Source organism: Rhagoletis pomonella, unplaced genomic scaffold (genome assembly GCF_013731165.1).
Source record: "Rhagoletis pomonella isolate Grant_MI unplaced genomic scaffold, Rhpom_1.0 Rhpom_scaffold_00003, whole genome shotgun sequence".
In the NCBI taxonomy this organism is placed as follows: Eukaryota; Metazoa; Arthropoda; class Insecta; order Diptera; family Tephritidae; genus Rhagoletis; species Rhagoletis pomonella.
The window spans coordinates 92,382,758-92,405,503 of record NW_023458557.1 but is presented as its reverse complement, the minus strand read 5'-3'; the positions used below and the strand labels follow the sequence as shown (position 1 = coordinate 92,405,503).

Below are 22,746 nucleotides of genomic sequence, written 5' to 3'. Positions count from 1 at the left end.
ATATACTATGCTTTTAAGCATACAATGTTTTTAACTTCGCCTACGCTGCGCCTTGCGCTGCAATGTGGGACTTGATAAATAGGCAATTTCATCAGTTACCTATCAACGGCAAGCCTAAGCCAGGAGCACTACTTAATGTAATTAAAAGTAAGTACATGTATGAGTTTTCACTGAAGCTTGCTTTTCAGACGGCTTATAATTTTCCTTTAATTTATAGTCGTCAAGGAAACAAACATCGATGAAGCTGCGAATCTGTCAAGTGCCTCTACATAAAAATGTTATAATGTTTAAGAAAGAAAAACCAGTATTTTTGATATTCTTTCATATTTTACATCTTATTATATTTAGTTTTGTACTTTATTGAATGAAGTCTAAGCAATAAAAAAATATGTGATATAGAACCTATTCGTATGCATATAAATAAATAAAAGACTTAAGTTTTATTATAGGTAAAATAACCTTTTTTATTAATTCTAAACTAAAGTTTAATCGTAGAACGTATGATTGCTTTTATTATTAACACTATAAAAACATGATTAAAATTATAGCACAACCCTTTCATGATATTTTAATCAATAATGTAAAGCGTTTTTGCAAAACGTTTTGTTAAACAAAAACGCCTAAAATTAACGATAAAAACAAAATAAAAGTGTTGTATTATAATTCGTAATATGTTTTTTACAGTGTGGAGAATGAAAGTAAAATCGCACATTCTACGAAACAAGAGCAGATTTTACGAAAGTGATTTCGTTAAATATACGAAATATTTATGTGCATTTTACAAAAATTTCGTAAAAAATAAAGAAATAGTACGAATTTTTTTTATTAAATAGTACGAAATTCGTTAGTGAATAGTGCGAAATTCTTTAGTAAATAGTACTAAATTCTTTAGTAAATAGTACGAATACATTCGTAAAATGTACTACAAAGCTGATGCCTCATATTTTCGTAGTATCAAAATGACGAAAAATTTCGTAAGATTTACGCAAGTATTCGTTATAATTACGCAGATTTTATATTCAGTGTAGAGCATTTAATCCTGAAGCAATTTAGTAATCCCGGAATTCCGGGATTCAAAAATTCTAATCCCGGTATCCCGAGATTTTTTTGGGACTTCAAATTCATTACGACGTTTTTGATTTTACAGTAGCTTCGCCTTTTCAAACCACACAAATTCATTGTCGCCACATTGGGTCTTAGGGGAGCTTAATGCTCCTTAATAAAAGAGTGCGTAATGCTATGTTCAAATATTTTTATAGTATTCTAGAATATATATGTATATTATTTGTCAAAAACATTTACTCATATTTGCTTTTACTCACATTTACTCATATAAATTCCGACTTTGCTGTGTTCGCATGCATTTATGGACCACCCTAATTCATCTAGATGCAGTTACATACAGTATCGGTCATATCAAAAGCATCCTCATTTCAAAGTGATATTGCTTATGTTTATTTATGTATTTTTTACCCGTATAAACCCAACTTTGTAGAAAACTAAAAAAAAATTTAATAAATTTGCATCTAAATTTTAAACTCTTTTCTCAGAAGTGTAAGAATTATTTTGAGTTTACAGTTTTATAGAACTTTCAATTTAAGTCCGATAATGTGCAAGTTTCAAGTGGCTAAAAATTACCCTTGTTTCTTTTTTCGATTTTTTTTTTTTGTTTGCAGAAGGTGTTGCGGTATTCTTCCATATAAAAATAAATTGTGTTTATTCGTTATGTGGAAGCAAATGCGACAAAAAAATTCTAAAAAATTAACATTTCTAAGAAAAAAGTTTGTAATTTAGATGAAAATCTGTTGCATTTTTTTTTTGTTTTTTTCACAAATTTTTAAAGATTAATTTATATGGGTTTTGGTAGAGAATGAATTGTTTTATAATTGAAAATTATAAAAAAAAAAAAAATTAACGTAAGTAATATCACTTTGAAATGGGGGTGCTATTGATATGACGGATATTGTATATAATTGCATTTAGATGAATTAGGGTGGTCCAAAAATGCATGCAAAAAAGGAAAGTCAAAATCTTACTGCTCTCACCCCCTAGGTTTGTTATACATATATTTTTTTAAATCAAAAATTATCTATATATGTCGCTCCGAATGGGGGTGCTATTAATATGACCGATACTGTATATATTTGAAGAGTTTTCGAAATATCAAAAAGTTATGCTTTATAATGGTAATACTGATTCATTGCGACTTACTTAAAATGTAAATTTTTTCATTCAAACGACGGGTATAAATATTTGCGCAGACATTGGCATTTTTTTTTTTAATTTGTTGAACATAGTATATGTATAAGTACAATCCATATAACACACATGAGTACAACTTTTTGGTAAATGAAACTACATTCGCTTTTGAGCTTCTGATTTCATAAGCAAACTTGCAAACAGAAACGAAGAACAAACGAAAAAAAAAGCTTTAAGCAAATATGCCGATTTGTGCTCGAGTGCTTATGAATGAAAGTTGATGATGCAATAAAACTGGAAAGTGACATCGCCCTCCAGCTTGGGAATATGTAAATATATGTCCCTCACCTATGAATATGTGCTTATACATATGCATAAATATATACACACACATGTACAAAAAATGTGTGTAAACACAATCAAATTTTTAAACGTTTGCATAAACTTTTGATTTTTCTTTGCCGACTGCCGGCTTTTGCTGTGCTGTTTTTAGCGAATATTGTTTTCATTTTTTTGGGTCGAACTTTTTTCTAATTTGAGTTGGGGCATGTGCCTGCTGTCAATTCATATTTAAATATATACGATATGGGCTGTTAGTTTATAAAAATATTTACACTCGGAAACGTACGCCAAACAAATATTATCAGAGTAAAGATAGAGGATTTACTATTTTAATTGTCTTCGTTTTTATGAGCAGTTCACCGGCCAATAAGCATGCAAAGTAGTAAAACCGCTTTCTATTTTTATATTCTAACAATCGTTTGCCATATACAAAATTTTAAAGACAATTCTTCCAGGGACCAGTTATTGATGAAATCTGTCATGGAAAAATTCACTATAAAGAAAATGTTCTACAACTAAGTGATACATACCAATCGGATTCTTTTTTCACCGAGACTAAAATTTGACAATAAATTTTTATTTGCAATTTTTATACAAGATTAAAAAAAAATAACAGTTATTTTTAATTTGTATATTATATGTCTTAGATAACAGTTATTGATGACTTTTATAAATAAAAATCAGTCTGTGACTTTTACTTTTAAAAGTCACCAACACAAATCAGTCAACGAATTTTATTTTTTAAATCATTCGTATAAAGGTCATTAACATTTTTCGCAGTTAATATGGTGTTGGGAAACAAAAGATTACTCTGACTTTTATAAGCATTATTTAAAAAACAAAGGTCAGTGACTGATTTTTATTTATGACTTTTATATATTTAGAAGAAATCAATAATAACTGTTATTTGCAGATTATTTAGATAAAAATAAAAAAAATAAATTGGATTTATAAAAAAAGTCAAAAATAACGGTTATTTTAGGAGTAATTAAATAAAACTAAAAAAATTATTGTTAAAGAGCGATTTTTTTAATAAAAGTTGTAACATACATACATATATGGAACCCTTAATTCAGCTCGTATAATTCCGTAATGTTAAAAAATTTCTACAATTTATCCCAACAATCCATGAAGATTACACACTATCTAAATTTTAATTAAAATTAAAATTAAAATTAAAATTAAAAAAAATTATTAATTGCTAAAATTTCTTTGAATTTTTCAAATAAAACATCCGCAGTCTACTTATGTCTAATATTGTTACTTTAGTTGTTAAACATGTTGATCCATATACATATATGTACAGTGACTTACATAAGTGTTAACGTGTTGATTTTTTTTATTTAATATTCACGGCGTTTTTAAATTTATTTTATTTTTGTTATTTATAAGTCAAACTTTGAATTTTTACACGAATTTTCATAAAAATATTCTACTTTTTAATCTGAATTTTTAGGAAATTGTTGGGTATTCAGTTTTGTAATCTGATGAAGTGCAAGTTTCAACCGGCTAAAAAGTTGCGTTAATTTTTTATATATTTTTTTTTTCTAAAGCTAAACCCAAAACTTTTTCTAAAAATTTAGATTTAAAACTTTGATGAAAATTCGTTGAATTTTTTTAAGCTCTGTTTAAAACATGAAATTTTTGTTTAAAGCATGAAGGATATTCCTATAGAAGAATAACAAACAAAAATTTTAATTGAAAAACGTTGGGAATATTTAACAAAATATCAACAAATGACCGCTAATGTAAGTCACTATATGTGCCTATATACATACATGCAAGTACACTTGTTTATAGCATTTAAGTTTTTAATAGCTTTCAAAGCTTCTATTTTATTTTTACTTTTCCATGTGGTCAGTGATAAACCGACACTGGCGACATGGATCCTCTCAAATAAAATAATTTAGCATAGCGTACATCATTAACACACACATGTATGTATTTATTTATGTAGTAACTTTTTTTTTTTTTTTAACATACTCGCATCTGGTACTAACAATGGACGCCATTCACTACACCGACACAAATATTTTTTGCCACAACAGCGACCTTGCTGTTGCCGCCTTTTCGCTTTTACCTACACTGAGCCTCATCAAAATTTGTTGGCACTTAAGCTTTATAAAATTGTATGCGTTGCGCATTTTTATTGAAATTAAATTTTAATTTATTAATTTATTAGCGAAAAATTAATAAAGCATACAGGAGAAGAATACATATACATACTAGTTACACACTAAACCCACGCAAGCGTTCACACATGCGTGCGCCAACAACAACAACAACAACAACCATGTTGCGCACTTGCCTACACCGAAAACTATGGAAGTGCATTTTGCGAATTGCACAAAAAATGCAGCGACGACGCGTCGATCGACTATAATCCTGCGCCTAGCCGATTGAAAAAATCAGACGTGGGCATTTAAGCTCGACGCTGGCTGACTGGCTGACTTGCTGCCTGAGAGATATGCAGCGGCTATAATGCCCATACAAATATGTTCGGACTATGCACAACTATATGTGTATAAGTATGCTTCAAAGTGCATACATTCGTTTATTGTATGAAGGTGTGTGTGTGTGTGTGTGTGTGTGTGCGCTTTTGATGCACACGGCGCGTGGATGCGCTTCAGTGGCAACACTGATTGTCTGCGGCTCGTTGTAGACGCGCATAATTGTATTTATATGCCACTAAAGGCGTGTGTACTGATGTACAGTTATGCTTGCATCTACCTATATACATATGTATGTATATAGTTTGGCCGTGATACGTCCACGCCTGTGTGGATGTATGTGACAGTGTAAACTTTGCTTTTGTGGTGCAAATCCACTTTATCACGTCGCATGGAAGAATTTAATATTTTTCAATTAAAAAATCTTTACCGCTTTTGTTTGCCTTGTTAGCTCAATTTACTTTTTTTTCGGTTCACAACTTTAATTCCACTTTCCACGCCGGGTTGTCATATATTTTGCATACGCTGTCCAGTAGTAAGAAGGCTCAAAAGGGACACATACATTTGTACATATGTGCATATATGCAGTTCATAAATAAATACTTACATATGTATGTACATACATATATGTACGCATGATATGCTCGTGTGCGAACTTTCCTGTCTGCTTGTATATTTCTATTCGTTGGCATAATCCTGTTTACACATGGTCATTTCTTTGTTGTTTTTTTTTTTTAAGCGCTTTAAAGTTGCCGCTACCAAAGTATTTCATTCCCAACTCTGCAAAAATTTAAATAAGCGAATAAGTTATAGGATGTGATTCTCCATATGCCGGGAGCCAGATTGCAATGCTGGAGTCACTCATATGTGACAAATGTTCAAGTACTCAAACTATATGGCTGAAAATTTAAACGAAGTGGTTCAGAAGATCTTACGTCACAACTCTTCTTCCTACCATTCTGAAAATATTTTGCTAGCAATGATTGTAGATGATCGGGTTGATACCAGGCTGCGTCGCATTGGCCGGCCTTGGAGCCGTAAGTAAACCAAATAAAGCTATGCTTCTGCGTTTTTGGTCCTCTATTGTCCCGGTGGGTTCTGTTAGAAGAAGGGATTTTAAAGTTATATGTGAAGTTCTACCTCGGTATGCGCCTGACCCCTGAAACTACTACGCAGTCCTTCCTCTTGTTCTACAACCCTGAGTGTGGAACAGTGTAGAGCTGAGTAGCGTCTTGGAAGCCGCGATTAATGTGGCTAACAGCACGCCTGTGTTGCCCACGCAGGCTAGTCGTGGTAATTGACTGAGCTTGATTTACCTGGACTTCCTTTCTGTCTTTTTCTACAAGACGGGCGCGGCACATGTTAGAATAAATATGTTAGGGGATGGTATCGTATATCTAACTTGCCAATTCGGACCGATGAGGGCCCTGGCCTTTTGAATATCTACATATGGGCAGATATAATGAGAGTCTGTAGTTGTTGTTGTCGTAACGGCTACAACAACCCCGCCCAGATCGGCTAGTATCTCAGTCGTTGTCGTCAAGCCCCAAGAAGACCCAAGAAGAGTGCAGGATATGTCCACAGGGACAAAGGCGTTAACTGTGTGGCCTTTTCCGGGCATGCGAAGAGATATTTCGAGTCGTGCGGTGTCTCTCCGCATGCCGGACACTCATTTGGCAAATCTGCATCTAGTCTGTTCAGGTATGAGTTCAACCGGCTGCATTAGCCAGATCTAAGTAGGGCTATTATGGTCCGAGTCTCCGGAGGTAGACGAAGCTACATACGTCTTATCCACCTGTAGTCAATGATACCTCTTACATATTCGACTTCTGTAGAGAAGTGTATCCTCCTTGAAGAAATTATCCCTTTGCTTGGAAAAAATTAGTTTTTTTTTCGTCATCAGATTTGAAGCCCAGCAGTAGCCCAGCACTACAAAGTAGTTAATATTTGATTGAACTTTTAAAATTCGTACTTGGTTCCATACATAATAATTCCGTACATAAATAATTGCGTTTTATAAAATTTCTTACAAATATAGCAACATGAACCTTGCACTATTGATTGCTGCATACTTATTAAACCTGCATTAGCCGCAAAGAAGTGCCTGCTCCACGCAGTCTGTTTGGTCTGCATCGCGAGACTTCGAATAATCTTTCCATTCGCCGAGTTCACTGTACGCCATACGCCGTCCTTCCATGTCCATGCTTACTACATAAGTATGTAGGAGATGTGTGCATAATGATGGCCAGTAGTAGGTCACGGATGTGCACGTTCACGCACAAAGACGCAGCTCGGCAAACGCACATTTTTTTACGTTAAAGGTTCATTTGTTTCTCAGCTCAGCCAATACCCGCTTTCGTCGCTGTGCTTACAGCCATACATAGATAACATAAATGCATATTGCGTTGATAGCTTTGCATTGCAAACGCGTTCGTCACGCATTTATAGAGCAGCTAGCAGCAAGCAGCAAGCAGCATTGCGATAGATTGTCCGTAGCCGCAGCCGCAGCCGCCGCCGATTATCAAAATCGCACTCCACTGAGTTGATTCACTCGATTGCATTGGATTGGCTTGACTTAATTTGCGCATCCATTTACAACAATGTGTCACTGTATATGATTGTGTGCGTTTTTGCATACAGCACTATGCTGCACTCACACAGGCTTATAGCTAATCTCGGCCGGAATACGCGTCATTCGTGCGCAGTTTTTTTTTTTTTACATTCTTTTGCTGCTCTTCATCTCTGGCCTCCGCGTTATAAGTCAGTGTAGCCGGCAAGATCGATAGCTGAAGCTTTCAGTTGAATGAAACGTTTACGTGTATGTATGTATGATCACTGGCTGATCACTACTTATACTGTATGTACATTAGGGTGGCCCTAAGCCCCAATCACTACGTCTACGCTACTATAGTCGAAGATATCACATGTAAATTTTAGTCCCGATTGCAGTCGGTTAAGGTGGATGCACAGCGGTCAAAGTTCAGAGCGTCTTAGCCGACTCCAATCGTGAGCAAAATTTATATGTGATATCCTTGATTTTGGTAGTATCGATTTGGGTATTAAATTAAAAAAAAAAAATTTTAATTTTTTGAGTCTCCGTAGAGACAACTGGCATGTGCCCCCTGTGCGACACGCCTTAACCGTCTTCAATCGGTACAAAAATTTCTGTGTGATATATGTGGCCGTGGTATTACCGATTGAGGGGGTGAGGCTGAAAAAAATCGTTCAATTGATTTTGTTTAAGGATCACCCTAATGTACATACAAATACGTACATATATACTAAAGCGATAGTGTATTTTAAGCGCCTAGAGCTGTGCTTTTGCTTTTATCAGTACATTCATCGGCGCACGTTTCACTTGGACAAATATTCAGTTGTGTACATGCATAAGCGTTTTTAATTAATAAGTAATTTAATTTTAATACTATTTACATACATTTATATGCATTCATACGAGTATAAAAGACAAAAAATAAAAAATAAATTGCTCACATAAAATTGCTTGAAAGGTTACATTGCGAAACTCAAAAGTTCGCTTGGTTCACCATAGTTCGTTGCATCAACGTCACGCGGCTGAGTTGTAGAAGGCTCGTATTGGCACTGAGATTTAAATCACTTCAAGTTAAAACACACAGCACTCTCACTTGTCTTGCTGCAATGAATAAGGTTTATGGGATGTTGTTTGTAAGGGCAAAAAGATATTTATTCGATCTGAAATGTTCTTGAAATGATGGGCTATGAGTAATCGGATATGGTGGTGGGCTTTAAAAAAAAACTTTTTTTAGTTATTTTGGCACCCTGTTTTCGAAGAAAATTTTTTCAACATATATCGTGTATACAAATTTAAAAATCACCGCAATTTAGAATTTTTAGAGTTTTTATAGTTTTAAATTTATTGAATTTTTCCATTTTAAATAAGTTGAGTGGAATTCCAAAATTTTCTAAACTTTCAAAACTTTGTGAATTTGAGAAATTTTAGTAAAACAAAATACATAGTTCAAGATAATGATGAATACTAGATTTCTCGAAATTTTTTATTTTTCAAAAATTTTGAGAATTGTAGGAATTCAAACAAATGTTTTCTAAGTAAAAGTGTCGAATAATATACAAATTTGATCAAACGAAATTAAAAGTTTTAGAATGTTGAAAACATTTTCATATTTAGTCGTTTTTAAAAATTTTAAAATTTTCGTAATTTTTGACGATGCAAAAAATTTTTGGACGTTGATGTCATGATAAAAAAAAATAGGAAGGAAGAACCGCTGAGAGGAATTTTTCAAATTCTTGACGTTTGCAAGCAATTTAATTTTAAAATTCTATACACAAACTCACACAAATATTCTCATTTCATCAATCTCAAACAACAACTTTGAACAATTCCTTTTTTTTTCACTCTCAATTTTATATCATTTTAAAATGTTGGCAAACTTAAAAAAAATCATGGCCGACGAATTGAGAGAAATCTAGAAACGAATATCATGGTTGATGTTTTCAAAATTTTCAAAAAATTTTATATTCTCAAACTTTGTTATATCAATACAAAAATTTGGTTAAGTTCAGAAAAGTGGAAAAACTTTGGAATTTTTCAAAAATGTTAAAATATTTTAGAATTCTAAGAATTTTCTATTTTTTATACACAAGTACCATGAACATAAGAATTTTTCGACAATTTGTGATGTTTCACATTTTTACATTTTAGGATGGATTTTAGAATAAATAAAATTCTCAAAATTTTGGAAAATATAAAAAAATATTCTCATTTTACCAAAATTTCTAAAATCTCCCGGATTTCGATAGTTTTTGAAATTTTAGAAATTATCCTAAAAATAAGAAATCTCAAGAAATTTAACAATTTTATAAAATTCAAAATTTTCGCATTTTCATTGTTTGCTAAACCTGTGAACATATTCCAACTTGCTGTGACTTTCAACTGTGTAAAATAATACAGATTCGAAAAAAGTAAAAATTGAAAATTAAGTACATAATTTCAAAATTTTGAAAATTCGGTGAATTCGAAAAACTGATAGGCCTACTCAAATAACATGATACTTCAAGCCTAGCACACAGCTAAAATTTCAAACTCGAGGGAACGAACGGTGATTTTATTTTTATGAAAAGCTGTTTTTCATTGTAGAAACACACTCGGAGGTTTGCCATTGCCTGCCTAGGCACGAGTTACCTTTGGTATTTATAATTTCTACATGGTTGGCACCTGTCTAAAAAAAATTATAGATCCGCACCGTTCGTTGGATTACAAAAAAAGAGGTGTAAATAAAGAGGATTGGCGAAGGTATCAGTTCTGCACCGTCACTGCCAAATTAAAAGACTTAGCCTCTATATGTGTACTAAGGGATACTTTTTTTGAGTAGGGCTGCCACCTGTTTAAAAATAAGACCTTTACCGTTCGTTGGATAACAAAATTAGATACCAAATTAATGAACATGGCCTTCGCATGCACACTTTTTTTTTATTTTTAGAGTAGGGTTGCTACCTATTTAAAACTTAGTATAAAGCAATGGTTGGTTAAAATATTCTTTATCGATAGGGGTATTAACTTTAGTACTTGGAATTTTTATAGGGCTGCCAGCCGTCCAAAAAATTATAAGTTCCGTTCGAAGCATTACAAAAACTGAGTTGTCAAATGAAAGCGCTTGGCCTCTAGATGTTCAATAGTGTATAATTTTTTGAGGAGGGTTGCCACCTTTTTAAAAATTATAAGATCTTCACCGTTCGTTGGACTTAAAAATAAGGTATCAAGTGAAAGGATATGCAATAAGGTTTTTACTTATGTTTCTATCGGGGTTGCCACCTATTTAAGAATTACTACCTTACATACAGATTTGCACAGTTTATTAAATTTTAAAAATTTATGTTTGAAAGGCAAGGGCTTGACCTTCAGATGTGCAATAAGGCTTTATTTTTTCGAAGAGGGTTGCCACCTTTGCTAAAAATCATAAGATGTGCGCTGTTGGTTGGAATACGAAACACGAGGTGTCAAATAAAAGCGGCTTGGCCTCTAGATGTTCAGTAATGTGTTAATTTTTGAGTAGGGTTGCCAGCTGTTTATTATAAGAACTTCACCGTTGGTTCGAATAAAAAATTAAATACCAAGAGAAAGTATATGGTCACCGGATATGCAATAAGCTTTTATTTTTTTTTAGTGGGGTTATCACCTTTTTAAAAATTATCATCTTGCATATTACATATTATAAACGCTTTATTTTTTCGAAGAGGGTTGCCTCTCTTTGGGCTGTTCGTTGGACTAAAAACTGAGTGAGTAGCGGGGGTGGCCGGGTGGTATATTATCTAAGTAGAAAATTATTATTATAGCTATTTTTGTATTAATTACTTTGAATCTGTACGTTCCACAAGTAGCTTTATTTCCGAATCTGTTTTTTAAGGGGGTTGCGATATATAAAACTTGCACCACCTTAAACTGAGTTATGATTTTTTAATCTTTCTGGTTGAATTATATCTACCTAACCTCTGAATACTGAATACCGAAAAATCATACACTCCGCATTTCACAACGTAATTCACGTGCCTGTGAAAAGATAAAGCGCTTGGAAATATCTCAGTTTGTCAGCTTTGTTATAGTACTTAATATTAATTATTAAAAACTTGTTTTATGTGACAATAAAATACTATAATCAGCAATCAAAATTTATTTGTTATCAGCTGGAGCAACGCCTCACCCATCTGTGCGCTTCTTGCTCCAATTTAATTTGACAGCGGCTAACAATGGCATTTTTTTCTTCAATTAATCGGAGGCTCAAAAATGCTTATTAACATTTAAACATTTTTTAAGAATTATAGGGTGCTATGTGTTCTTGTGTGTTGTTTCATTAAATTTAATGAATCTACGATTTCGTTTTAGCGCCTTAACTCATTCATTGAAATTAGTACATGCAAATATGTTTGTGTTTGTATTTGTATTTGTGCGATACAATTCAATTTAATTACATATTCTTTCCGAATCCATTTAGAGTTTCGTTATTCTATTTTTATTGCCCTGTTGTTAATCTTTGGACTCGTCGTCGTGTGGCTGCGTCTACTTTCACTACAACATTTTATGCAAAATTGCGTCATCCCATTTTGATGACAACCGCGAGAAGTTGCTTTGCACATACATACATATGTATGTACTTACCTACCACTTTGTGTTTTTGTTTATTTATTTTTTTTTTTATCTTTTTCGCTGCTTGGTTTTTATCAGTGGCGTGCCACGGCGCTAATAAATTTCACATGCAAAAATTGTCAGCAGTAGTTAACGCTGGGATTACACGCACCTACGTGCAAGTGCCTCAGTCTTTGCTAAGTAGAGAAGTACTTATATTGTTTACAGAGCATTCAAGTGTCTTGCCATGCATTTGCTTACACTCATGTCAATTGCTATCGAATTTTTCGTATTTAATTGAATTATTTTACATTGAATGTATCTATCATTTAATTATGTCTTGTACACTGTAGAAAATGATTAGGTAAATTAAACATTTTATTTCTCTCTCAACTTTTAATGCAGCAGCTGTTTGGGGGATGACGAAGTGGAGTTACCTCAGCATTTCCTTTTCAGCTGCCTTACTTTTGCTAGAATAAGCTATAAACATATTAACCCGCATTTCAACAAACTTCCAAAGATCTGCGTTACATATCTATGTTGTCTCATAACCAATATAGTATGCACATACATACATTCATACATCTGTTTTTGCTTCAGGTTATATTTTGTGTACCCCTGTTCTTTTTAATTACATTTATTGTATTCCGTTTTCCTTTATCTTCATTTTTATCTATACTTTATCGATAACAAAATCGATGACAAATTCGATAGAAATTTTGATAGCAAAATTTATAATAATATTGGTAGGAAAATCGATTAGAAAATCAATAAAAATATCGATAACAAAATTGATAAAAATATCGATAACAAAATCGATAAATAATTGATAACAAGATCGATGGCAAAAATCGATTAGAAAATCGATAAAAATGTCGATAACAAAATCGAAAAAGATATCGATCACAAAATCGATAACAAAATCTATAACGAAATCGATAAATAATCAATAACAATATCGGTAACAAAATCGTTAAAAATATTGACTACAAAATCGATAACATATTATTCTAGCCCAAGCTGTTCCAGGATGCCAATGTGATGCATGCGAACGCCCCCACTCAGGGCTTCTACCACACCTAACTTAAACTATCGTATTAGAAACCAAAATACGCAAAGTTTTGGCGGTTATGCATTTAGCTGCGGTAATGATAATGATTTTACCACCATAACATGATATTTCACTTGCCACCGTCGCATATTTTCATCCATGGTATGGCCGCAAAGAGCGCCCTCAGGCTCAGTGTGGCCAATACGTAGATGGCAATCAATTTCGGGCATGCAGCCAAACTCAATGAAATAAAAAGGGGCCGGCTAAATGGAATTAAAGCTGACATAGAAGCCAGCACTGATTACATTAGGCCTGTTTGGGACTTCGATACGGAGGTACTCATTATGTTCCCGTCCAGAGAAGAATGGTATGTAGGAGTGCCAGTAGCAGAGGGGGATATATCCATCAACACAGATGGTTCAAAAATGGAACAAGGACATATCAATACTGAATGGAATTAGTCAGCTGATCAGATGGTCAGTTGTGGCTCAAGGATCCCAACATAAGAAGCGGATAGCTCAGTTTAGTGATCAGGTTAGGACAATTGATGAATATACGGTGGCTGTGACTAAAGACTTGTTGAACAAACGGGAAGACTGTGTGATCACAAGATTGTTAAGGCCGCGGCTTAGTAGAAACATACTAAAACTCAATAGAACTGCGAGAGCACCAATGCTTCAACGGTGGCGAATACCAATAAGTACTGACGAAGGGTAAATTGACCACTTTCAATGTCGATGTCGAGGTCTACAGACGAAAGGCCTCAAGCACTTAGGTTTACACTTCTTTAACAGTGTGGGCGAGATAGCGGAGGTTGAACTGCTGGATCTTTTCGTCATCATTAGGGATACCAATTGGTTTAGTAGAATAATTACTTGAAGCTGCTCTATCGATTATAGGTACTTGTCTCCTACTGACACTCGCCTAAAGAGGGCACTAACAATGGACAATTCTGTCTCCGAGTGAAAGTATGGAATATTCCAAACACGCCCTCCTAACCTAACCTAACGTACTTGTAATGATTACCGGCTCCGGTTATTACAATCGTCAAACTTATTGTCATCGCGTCGATACCTAATATCAGTATAGGGATCAGCTAAGTTTTTCTTGTTGTTATCGAAAAAGTTATCAATCTTTTAACGATTTGATAATCGCTGAAGCATAGATTAATTCATTTTCACATAAAAACCAGGGACGAAAATAAAAACATTAAATACCAAATTTTTTACTTTAAGATCATTGGAAATTCGGTATGTGTTGATTTTTATTTTTTCGATAGAGAATAATCGTTGAATAAAATTTTTATTTTTTTTTTTGGTAAAATTTGATCGTAAATTTGTGATAATTTTTTTTTATACAAAAAAAAATCGATCAATTTAGTATTTATAATACACGCTAGGTTTAACCTGATCAAAAAAATTTAAATAAAAAATAACCATCAAAAATTTATCAAAAAGGTAAAGTCATAAAATTTTTAAAATTTTTATCGTTTTGACAAAAGCTATTAATTGCTAATAATAGACAAAGTTATCGCTTTTTTCGATTTATTTGTCTATTTTTTATCACTATGTTTATAGTTGCTTTCTAACTAAATATCTATAGATATTATTATCGATATATACGGAAATTTCGACTTTTAATATGTCGGTGTACATAGTTCTTAAAATTTCTAAAACTTTAGTTATCATAATTCTAAAATCTAACATCACTTTTAGTAGTTCTAATTTAGATTTTCGAAATTTCGACCAACTTCGCAAGCAATCAAAAATCGCTCTTCAAAAAATAAGAAGACATATTACATATTTTTCTCAAGCGATTCTTCTATAACCCCCAATGTCCGCGTGTCATGTCGTCTCATTGGCATGCCCCCCTTACAGTATCACTTAACAATTCCGAATATTGCATCATTACCACTTCATTCATAAATTTTTTTGCCGTGTAAAACCAGTCTGACTCAACTTATTGCATAGGGAAATGAGCATAGATAAGTGCGACGATAGGGCGACGCGCGCATAAAATCAACGCAGCGGCATTAAAAAATTGTGCGCTGATAAGACAAAGCGACCAAAAGCAAATAAAGCGGCACGGCGCGGCGCAATGCGGCGCAGTTTGTACAACTTGTGCGAATGTGAATGTCTGTCGTTCTTCGGTAAATGTATGTATGTGTACACTCACGCCGCGATAAGGCTTTTCATTGGCGGCGGTCTAAGCCGGTAAATGTTTGCTGTGTACCGGCGGGCGTCTCTGTGTATGTGTTTGTGTGTAAATGAGCGCTGACTTGTCATACGAAACCGAAAGCCAATTTTTGCAATTGAAGACAAAACGAAATCGGCAGTTTTATTCAGTCGCGTTTTAGCAACAAAGCGAGCAACAAGTTTAAAAATTAAAGATAGAGATAATCACCGCGTAGTAAGAACGAAAGTACCCGTAGTGAACGGTTCGACAACGTTTGTGGTCAAAAAATAAAAATAAAAATTTAGACGCGGTTGCAACTGAGCTAATAAGGGCTAGTGCACACGTATAAAAAGGGGAAAATAGAAAAAAAAGTGATGAAATTGTAGAAACAAGAGCTGTCACAAAAAGCGCTCAAATCACCAACAAAACTAGGCGAAATATTTTCCCGGCGATACGGAACTGTACCTGTGCGGCAACGGTGGCAGCAGCGGTGGAGACAGCATCAGAGCAATTGCAATGAGTGGAAATTATCAGGAAAAATTGCTAAAACTACAAAAAATACATTCGAGTACAGATTCGTACAGTTTAGGCTGATCACAGTAAAAAAAGGGGACTCACAAAAGAAACGTGAACGAAAATATAGAAGAGCGCAGACAACGCTACAAAGCGAAATTTGGAAAACGTAAAGAAGCGTGTAGCAACAAAGCATCGACGCGTCAACGTCCGCATACAGTCTCGAATTACTTAGAAGCAAAAAAAAAATAATAATTTGCAAACCCATACATTGCCGCTGAGCAACATGCGAGTAATACAAGGTCGGCATCGCCGTCGCCCTCGCTGGTCATCAACACTGGCAGCGAAACTGTATCAACACATATCGCACGGTTTTCAACTGATAAGCATTACATTTCACGTGCTTACACTGACATCGCTGACGTCAATGGCCCGCACTGCAGTACCGCGCCCCACATTGTTAGCCGATGCCGCCACAATAACAATGGCAGCGGCACATCCGCTTTGGGCGCACGTGAATAAAACGTGTCTATCGCGCTCGTGCAATGACACGCTCAACGAACAGCATCTCGAGCAGTTGGAGCGTAACATCGATTGGACTGTGAATGCATGCGATGACTTTCATACATATGCGTGTGGCAAATGGGTGCCTCCAAGTGGACCCAATACTTCCGCTAGCATGATGCAGGTGGCCGAGGAATCGCTGACTGCGCGTTATGTAGAGTTTTTTGAGCGTGCGTTGAATGGTAGACGCGCTGATGCATCAGTGTTGGCAGCCGCAACTAGAGCAAGGCAAAGACAGCAACTGCGACGCGCACGCATACGGAGCGCACATGGTGCGCGTACACCACCACTGCATGCAACTTATAGAAAACGCAAGCAGTTGGAAGCGCCGGTGCATGCAGAAAAAGTACCAGGGGATGTCTATGCCGCGCGCACGGAAGCTGAAGATTATGAACTAATACTTTCGAAGCTGTTGCAATACTATCGCGTCTGTACACACACCGCGCCACTAACATTGCGTGGCTATTATGAGCAATTGCTCATGGACGGCGTACTGCGTTCGCGACACAACTGGCAGGAAATGCTTGCACACTTTGCGCGTTACGGTTATGGTGAGCAGTTTGTCTACTTTAGTGTACGGCAAGAGAATGCAACGCATCACGATCTCTTTGTGCTGCCTCACGACGGGCATAAGCGCCTTAATTTGACAGAGGAAATTTACGATCTGCTGCGCGCACATACAAGCAAAAGTCACGCGGAGCTGGCTGCAGAGTTTCGCGCACTGGAAGCAGATTTGGAAGCGATAGTGGGTAGCATGTGCGCGGTGAATGGAGAGGGGAAAAACAGCACGCTTCGCAGCGCAACGCCGGCACCTGGCGTCGTAGCAGATGAGCCACTGCTGCCCGACGATCAAACGTCGATACCCATTAGCTCTGAAGAAGATTGCGATCTTGTGGAGACGCTGACCTTTGCAGAGCTCACGGTGCGCTGCAGCGAGGTGGACTGGCAGCGATTTATAGGCGTGCCGCTGGGACGTCATCTACACGCTGCCGATCGCATACGCGTCGATTCGCCGGAAACAGTCTGCAAGCTAGCGCGCTATCACAATCAAACACCGGCCAGTATTAATTTCCTTTACTCGCTGGCGCGCTTTCTCGGCTACCTGCAGCAGCAGCAACATAATCCCCTAAGCAATGGCCGAAGCGGCGCCACTTGCATACGCCATATGCGCAAACTGCTACCCGTCGCTATGAGCTACGCCTATGATCGTTTTTATTACGCACCCGTGCGCGCCGAAAGCGATCGCATCATACGCTCGATATTCGCACAGCTTAAGGCGGAGTTTGCGCGAACGCTTGCACTCAATCGCATGAAGTTCGAAGCTGACATAGTTGCATACATGCAGCAGAAGCTGAGTTCGCTGCGCCTCAATTTGGGTAACATGCCGCCCGCGGTCAATTCTTCCTTCTATGTAGATCTCATATGGAAGCTTAATGTGAGCAGCGACAATTTCTATCGCAACCATCTGCATGCTCTGGCGCACACATACGGACATCTGCGTCGGTTGGCTGCTAGCGCGACAAAAAATCACAGCCGCAGCGCGTGGTACACGTTCAATTATCACGCGCCCACGTTTCTCGACAGCTTGGATTCGACGCCCTACTACTTCTGCCTTAGCAACATGATTATCGTGCCGCACGCCTATTTGCAAACGCCCTTCTACGATCGTCAATTCTGGCCGATTTTGCTGTACGGCGATCTGGCAAACACGTTGGGTCATGAGCTCATACACAGTTTCGATAGCACATTCCTCGAATATGACCATGCGGGCAACATGAACGAGCTGATGATAAAACGCATCGAGTCAAATGTTAACTTTGCGCGCAACGTTCAATGTCTCAGCCAAGGCACCAAATTCCTCTCCGAGCGCATTGCTGACGTCAGTGGCACGCGTTTGGCGCTCAACTCCTTTCTGCGCGATGCTCAATTTTTGCGCAGCCATGGGCGTTTGTTTTTCTTGCAGTTCGCACAATTCTTCTGCAGCAACACAGACGAGGCTACGCATCAGCAGCTCGATGCCTGGCATGACCCGGACGCGGTGCGACTGAACTACACGTTGGCACAGATGCCGGAATTTTTGGAGGCGTTCGATTGCCCGGCGAAGAGTCGCATGAAGGCAGTGCAGCGCTGCGAAATGTGGTAGCGAATGTGAGAAGTAGAAGGAGCAGAAGATTAGATAGTTATAAAAAGTTGGAGAGAAAATGAGTTGATGCGTTTTCTTAGATTAAAAAAAAAAGAAACCGTAGTATTAGCAGCGTAGGGTTAACCAAAGGTTTTATTGCTTAGGTACTTAAATGTATTTAATTACTAACTAGTCCTTATACTTTTTTAAAGCATGATGAATGCATACCTTATTATTATTTAAATTATATGTACATAAATAATTAGAGTTTTTAAATTTAAGCCGATATGTAGTAATTTATTAAAATAAGTACTAAAAAACCACCACCAAAATTAGGCGTTTGTCCCAAGCATCGACTAGGAAGAACTAGAATAAAGACATAACAAAAAAGATTTAAAAAAAATATTAAATAATAAAAATGGCAAACCTTTTTCCTTAAAATGCCCAGTAAAGCGGACAAACTGGCATTTTGGATGCCGATTTCAGATATAATTAACGGTACTTTTGAAGTCTGAACACTCATCGGCCGTTTCCAAGATTTTGCGAAGTGAAAATATCTGGTCTGCATAGAGGAGGTCTAAAGCGCCATTGATAAAGTCCAATAGGTAAGTCGGCATAAGGTTCCAATTGTTTACGAAACACAGTTACAAGAACCCTGTAGAGGCATATAGTAAGGTCTGCCCTCTTCAGTACGGAACAAAATATACAAAGATTTCAATCCTTGGACTTAGGTAATTTCATGCAATTATTTTACGCAGATGAGCCCTCCATCCAATCCTGATTTTAACATTTCTGTCGGCCCTTCATCTGAACCCAAGCTATTCTTTACACTTGCATATATAAATTGATTGGCAGTTTTTGACCAGATATTATCTTTAAGGGATGGAAAAAGATTAAAAAATTTTTGTTTAATAGGACTTCCGCAATATTTTGTTTCTGCATTTTTTGGAAACTTTATTTTCTGGGCTTTCCTTAATTCGTTTTCTACGGTAAATTTTTGATTTCTTTACTGTCTTTTTTTACTGGATTTTTGTTGTTTGTAGAAATAAAGATAAATATTAGAAAAGATGGGGATGAGGATATAGATAAAATTAAGGATGAAGATAGGGGACAAAAGATTAATACAAAGGTAATTATAAAGAAAAGGATACACGTATGTAGACGTGTAGATACACAGAGTCTCAATTTGGGAACTATTTCTGGATTTTAGAGATTTTCGGTTTTCTCGGAACTTATCGATATAAAAATTGATATTCTTTATCGATAATTTTATCGCTTTTGCTTTCGATATTTATATCAATTTTGTTATCGATATTTATCGATTTTGTTATCGATATTTTTATCGATTTTGTTGTCGATATCTTTGTCGATTTTGTTACCGATTTTGTAATAGGTATTTAATCGATTTTTTAATCGATATCTATTGATTTTGTTTTCGTATCTCTCGATTTTGTTATCGATATTTATCGACTGTTGTGTGAAAGAAGAAAATTAATGTAATTAGAACGAACAAAGATAGATAGATCGAATAGAGACAAAAAAATATAACCTTAAGCAAGAGCAGATGTATGTGTGTACATATGTGTGGATGTGTATTGGTTATGAGCTAAACTAACTTAGATATGTAACGTAAGGTTCACTTCTCCAGTGTGGCCCAGGCGCACTCACTTTTTTTTGGGACCTTTTCGAAACTCTCGATTCCTTTTCGACCTGTCGTCATCTTTTGTGGTTTACTGATTTAAAATTTTAGGAATCTTTTGAAAATTTTCTTTCGAGATTTTTTATTTATGAAGAGTGTCTGTGAACTCTCGAGACTTACTTTTCAAGATAAATTCGGAATTTTTCTATCTTTCGACAGTTTTTTCGATTTATTGGGGTTATTTTCGCGCCATTTCGAGCCATTCGGGATTATATATGGCTTTCTGTGTTCCATTCTTACTTTTTGTGGGCTTTTAGAGAATTTTTGAGACCTTTCTCGATTTTTACGTATCTTACGGATTTTTTGTTTTTATTTTTTGGAGACCTATTTGAGACTTTCGTAATGCTTTAGGAATCCTTATTTTTTTAGGTTTTACGGTTTTTTTTTTGGATTTGTGCAACTTTTTGTTATTTCTACTTCTTACTTTTTTCAGTCACATGAGACTTTTATATTTTATTTTTATATCCTAACTTTTAACGTTTTTGCAGCACACGTGTAAGCGCATACATATACGAGTATTTGCTTTATTTCAAATTAATTAATGGGCTTTAATATTTGCAGAAAACTTTTTGCCATTAATTTCATTAATAATTTCTTTCACATTTTCTTTTCATTTATGACTGAGTTTTATTAAATCTAAATTCTTAATTTCTAAATTTTCTTTCTTTCATTTTTCAAAGCAAATAATCTGTAAATTTAGTTTTTTAATTAATATTTTATTGAAAATATATTGATTTAGTTATGCTATTGAAATTAACTGCAACAAATAAAAGCTTTAACAATAATTTTCATAAAATAGCAGCAATTAAAATGATAAGCGTTGATTATAGAATTCAGCAGCATTAATATTAAAACCAATTTAGTAAAACAAAAACTTTTAATTAGTAAATAAATGTATAAGAGTTGCGAGTTTTTGTCAAAGCATAGAAAAAATTCGAATTACGAACACAAGCTTATTAAAATAATATAGTAATAAAATCATATACTTTTTATAGTTGCTTCTATTTATCAAAATTAAATTTATCTATGTATCCCCACTCATTTTAAATATATATATATTTTTTTTTTTTTATTGGCTGCTCACGTTTGCATCTATTAATTTGTCATTTTATTAAGCCCAACACTTTTTACGACACTTTCGTTTGTCTGGTGCATATTTTATTTAAAAAATATATATGTATGTGTAATTATTATTAGCGCATCACAAACACACATACACAAATACATTTATATATTGCCAATTTATGCCAAAACTAAATACATACATATATTTCCCTTTCTAGGCATTTCTATGCAGAAAGCATGCAAATATTTCAACGCATTCAAGCACATTTATCCTCAAAATTCAGCCGCAAAATGCAACCTATTTCGGCTGGCCAATCAATCGATTATTATATTTAGAACATAGTAAAAATTCGATTCTAAATAATCGAATGGCCGCCGTCGGCCGTTTCAGTCTGGCTGGCTGACTTTTAGATTAGAGCATAAAATTTATTGCGGTGCTTCCGCTTCACTTTCCGTTAGGTTTTAGGATTCTATAAATTTTGTATGTAAGTATATGTATGTATGTGAATTGATATTGCCATTTGACATTGCTTTGCAATTAAAATTTGCACTTTTAAAAAATCGAAATAAATGTAATCAGTTATGTTGTGAAACGTTTTATGTTGCTATTTCGAAGTGCGAAAAGCAACTGAAGTAATTAATGAAAATCTGTATTTTAAGAGGAAAATGGGCCGTATGAATAAAAATTAAGCAATTGCTTTTTCTTAAAATTGCATACCTTTTACTTAAATTTTGTTTGAATAAATTGAGTAAAAGGTCTGAAACTTAAAAAAAAAGCAATTGCTTATTTGTATTCATACGGCCCAATGTCGTATTTACAAAAAAAAAAGGATATATGGATTTACGAATTCAGTCAGTTTTTGTTTTGAGTTCAAATATGCGTTTTTTTTTAATTTAAACAGTCGACTGTTAAGAATAAAAAAAAAATACATATATTCAAAGAACACAGAAAATTTCATATGTTTCCAGAAAATCACAAAATATTTTTGAATAAATATGTACGTATCAGAGCAGGTGAAGTTCGCCTAATTAAGCGATGCCATTGTTCACCGTTCGCCCTGCATTCGTCGCATTCATAGTTTTTTAGCCATATTTAAAAAAAAAAAACTACCCATTTTTTGCAATGGGGAAAAATGGAAAATTATAAATTATTTTATTTCAAGCCGACTTGAACGAATCGATAACTGTATTTCTATAACTTTGAAAGCAAATATTAAAAATCGGCTACCTTTTGCATATACCGCTGCCAACGCCCAGCGTTGGCGATAATTAGAAATAAATCTATCGTCGTTAGACCGCACCGAACGTATTTACTATGCATTTCTCTTCGATTTTGATCAATTGCAGCTCTCCTAATTTTTTGGCGAAATTCGCTGTAGTGAATTTGCCGTTCTACGATATTGTGTTACAGCTACTACTTTGCGGGAGATAAAAGATATGTAGCCTATT

At 35.1% G+C, this 22,746-nt stretch overlaps 1 protein-coding gene across 1 annotated transcript; it reads left to right on the top strand.

Annotated features, from left to right (window-relative positions):
- Window positions 1-15,521: 15,521 nt before the first annotated feature.
- On the top strand, window positions 15,522-18,940 carry LOC118735800 (neprilysin-4). Its single transcript, XM_036465766.1, has one exon. It carries the CDS (start codon window positions 16,134-16,136, stop codon window positions 18,552-18,554), a length of 2,421 nt encoding a protein of 806 aa, XP_036321659.1. The 5' UTR covers window positions 15,522-16,133; the 3' UTR covers window positions 18,555-18,940.
- The last annotated feature ends 3,806 nt before the right edge of the window (window positions 18,941-22,746 follow it).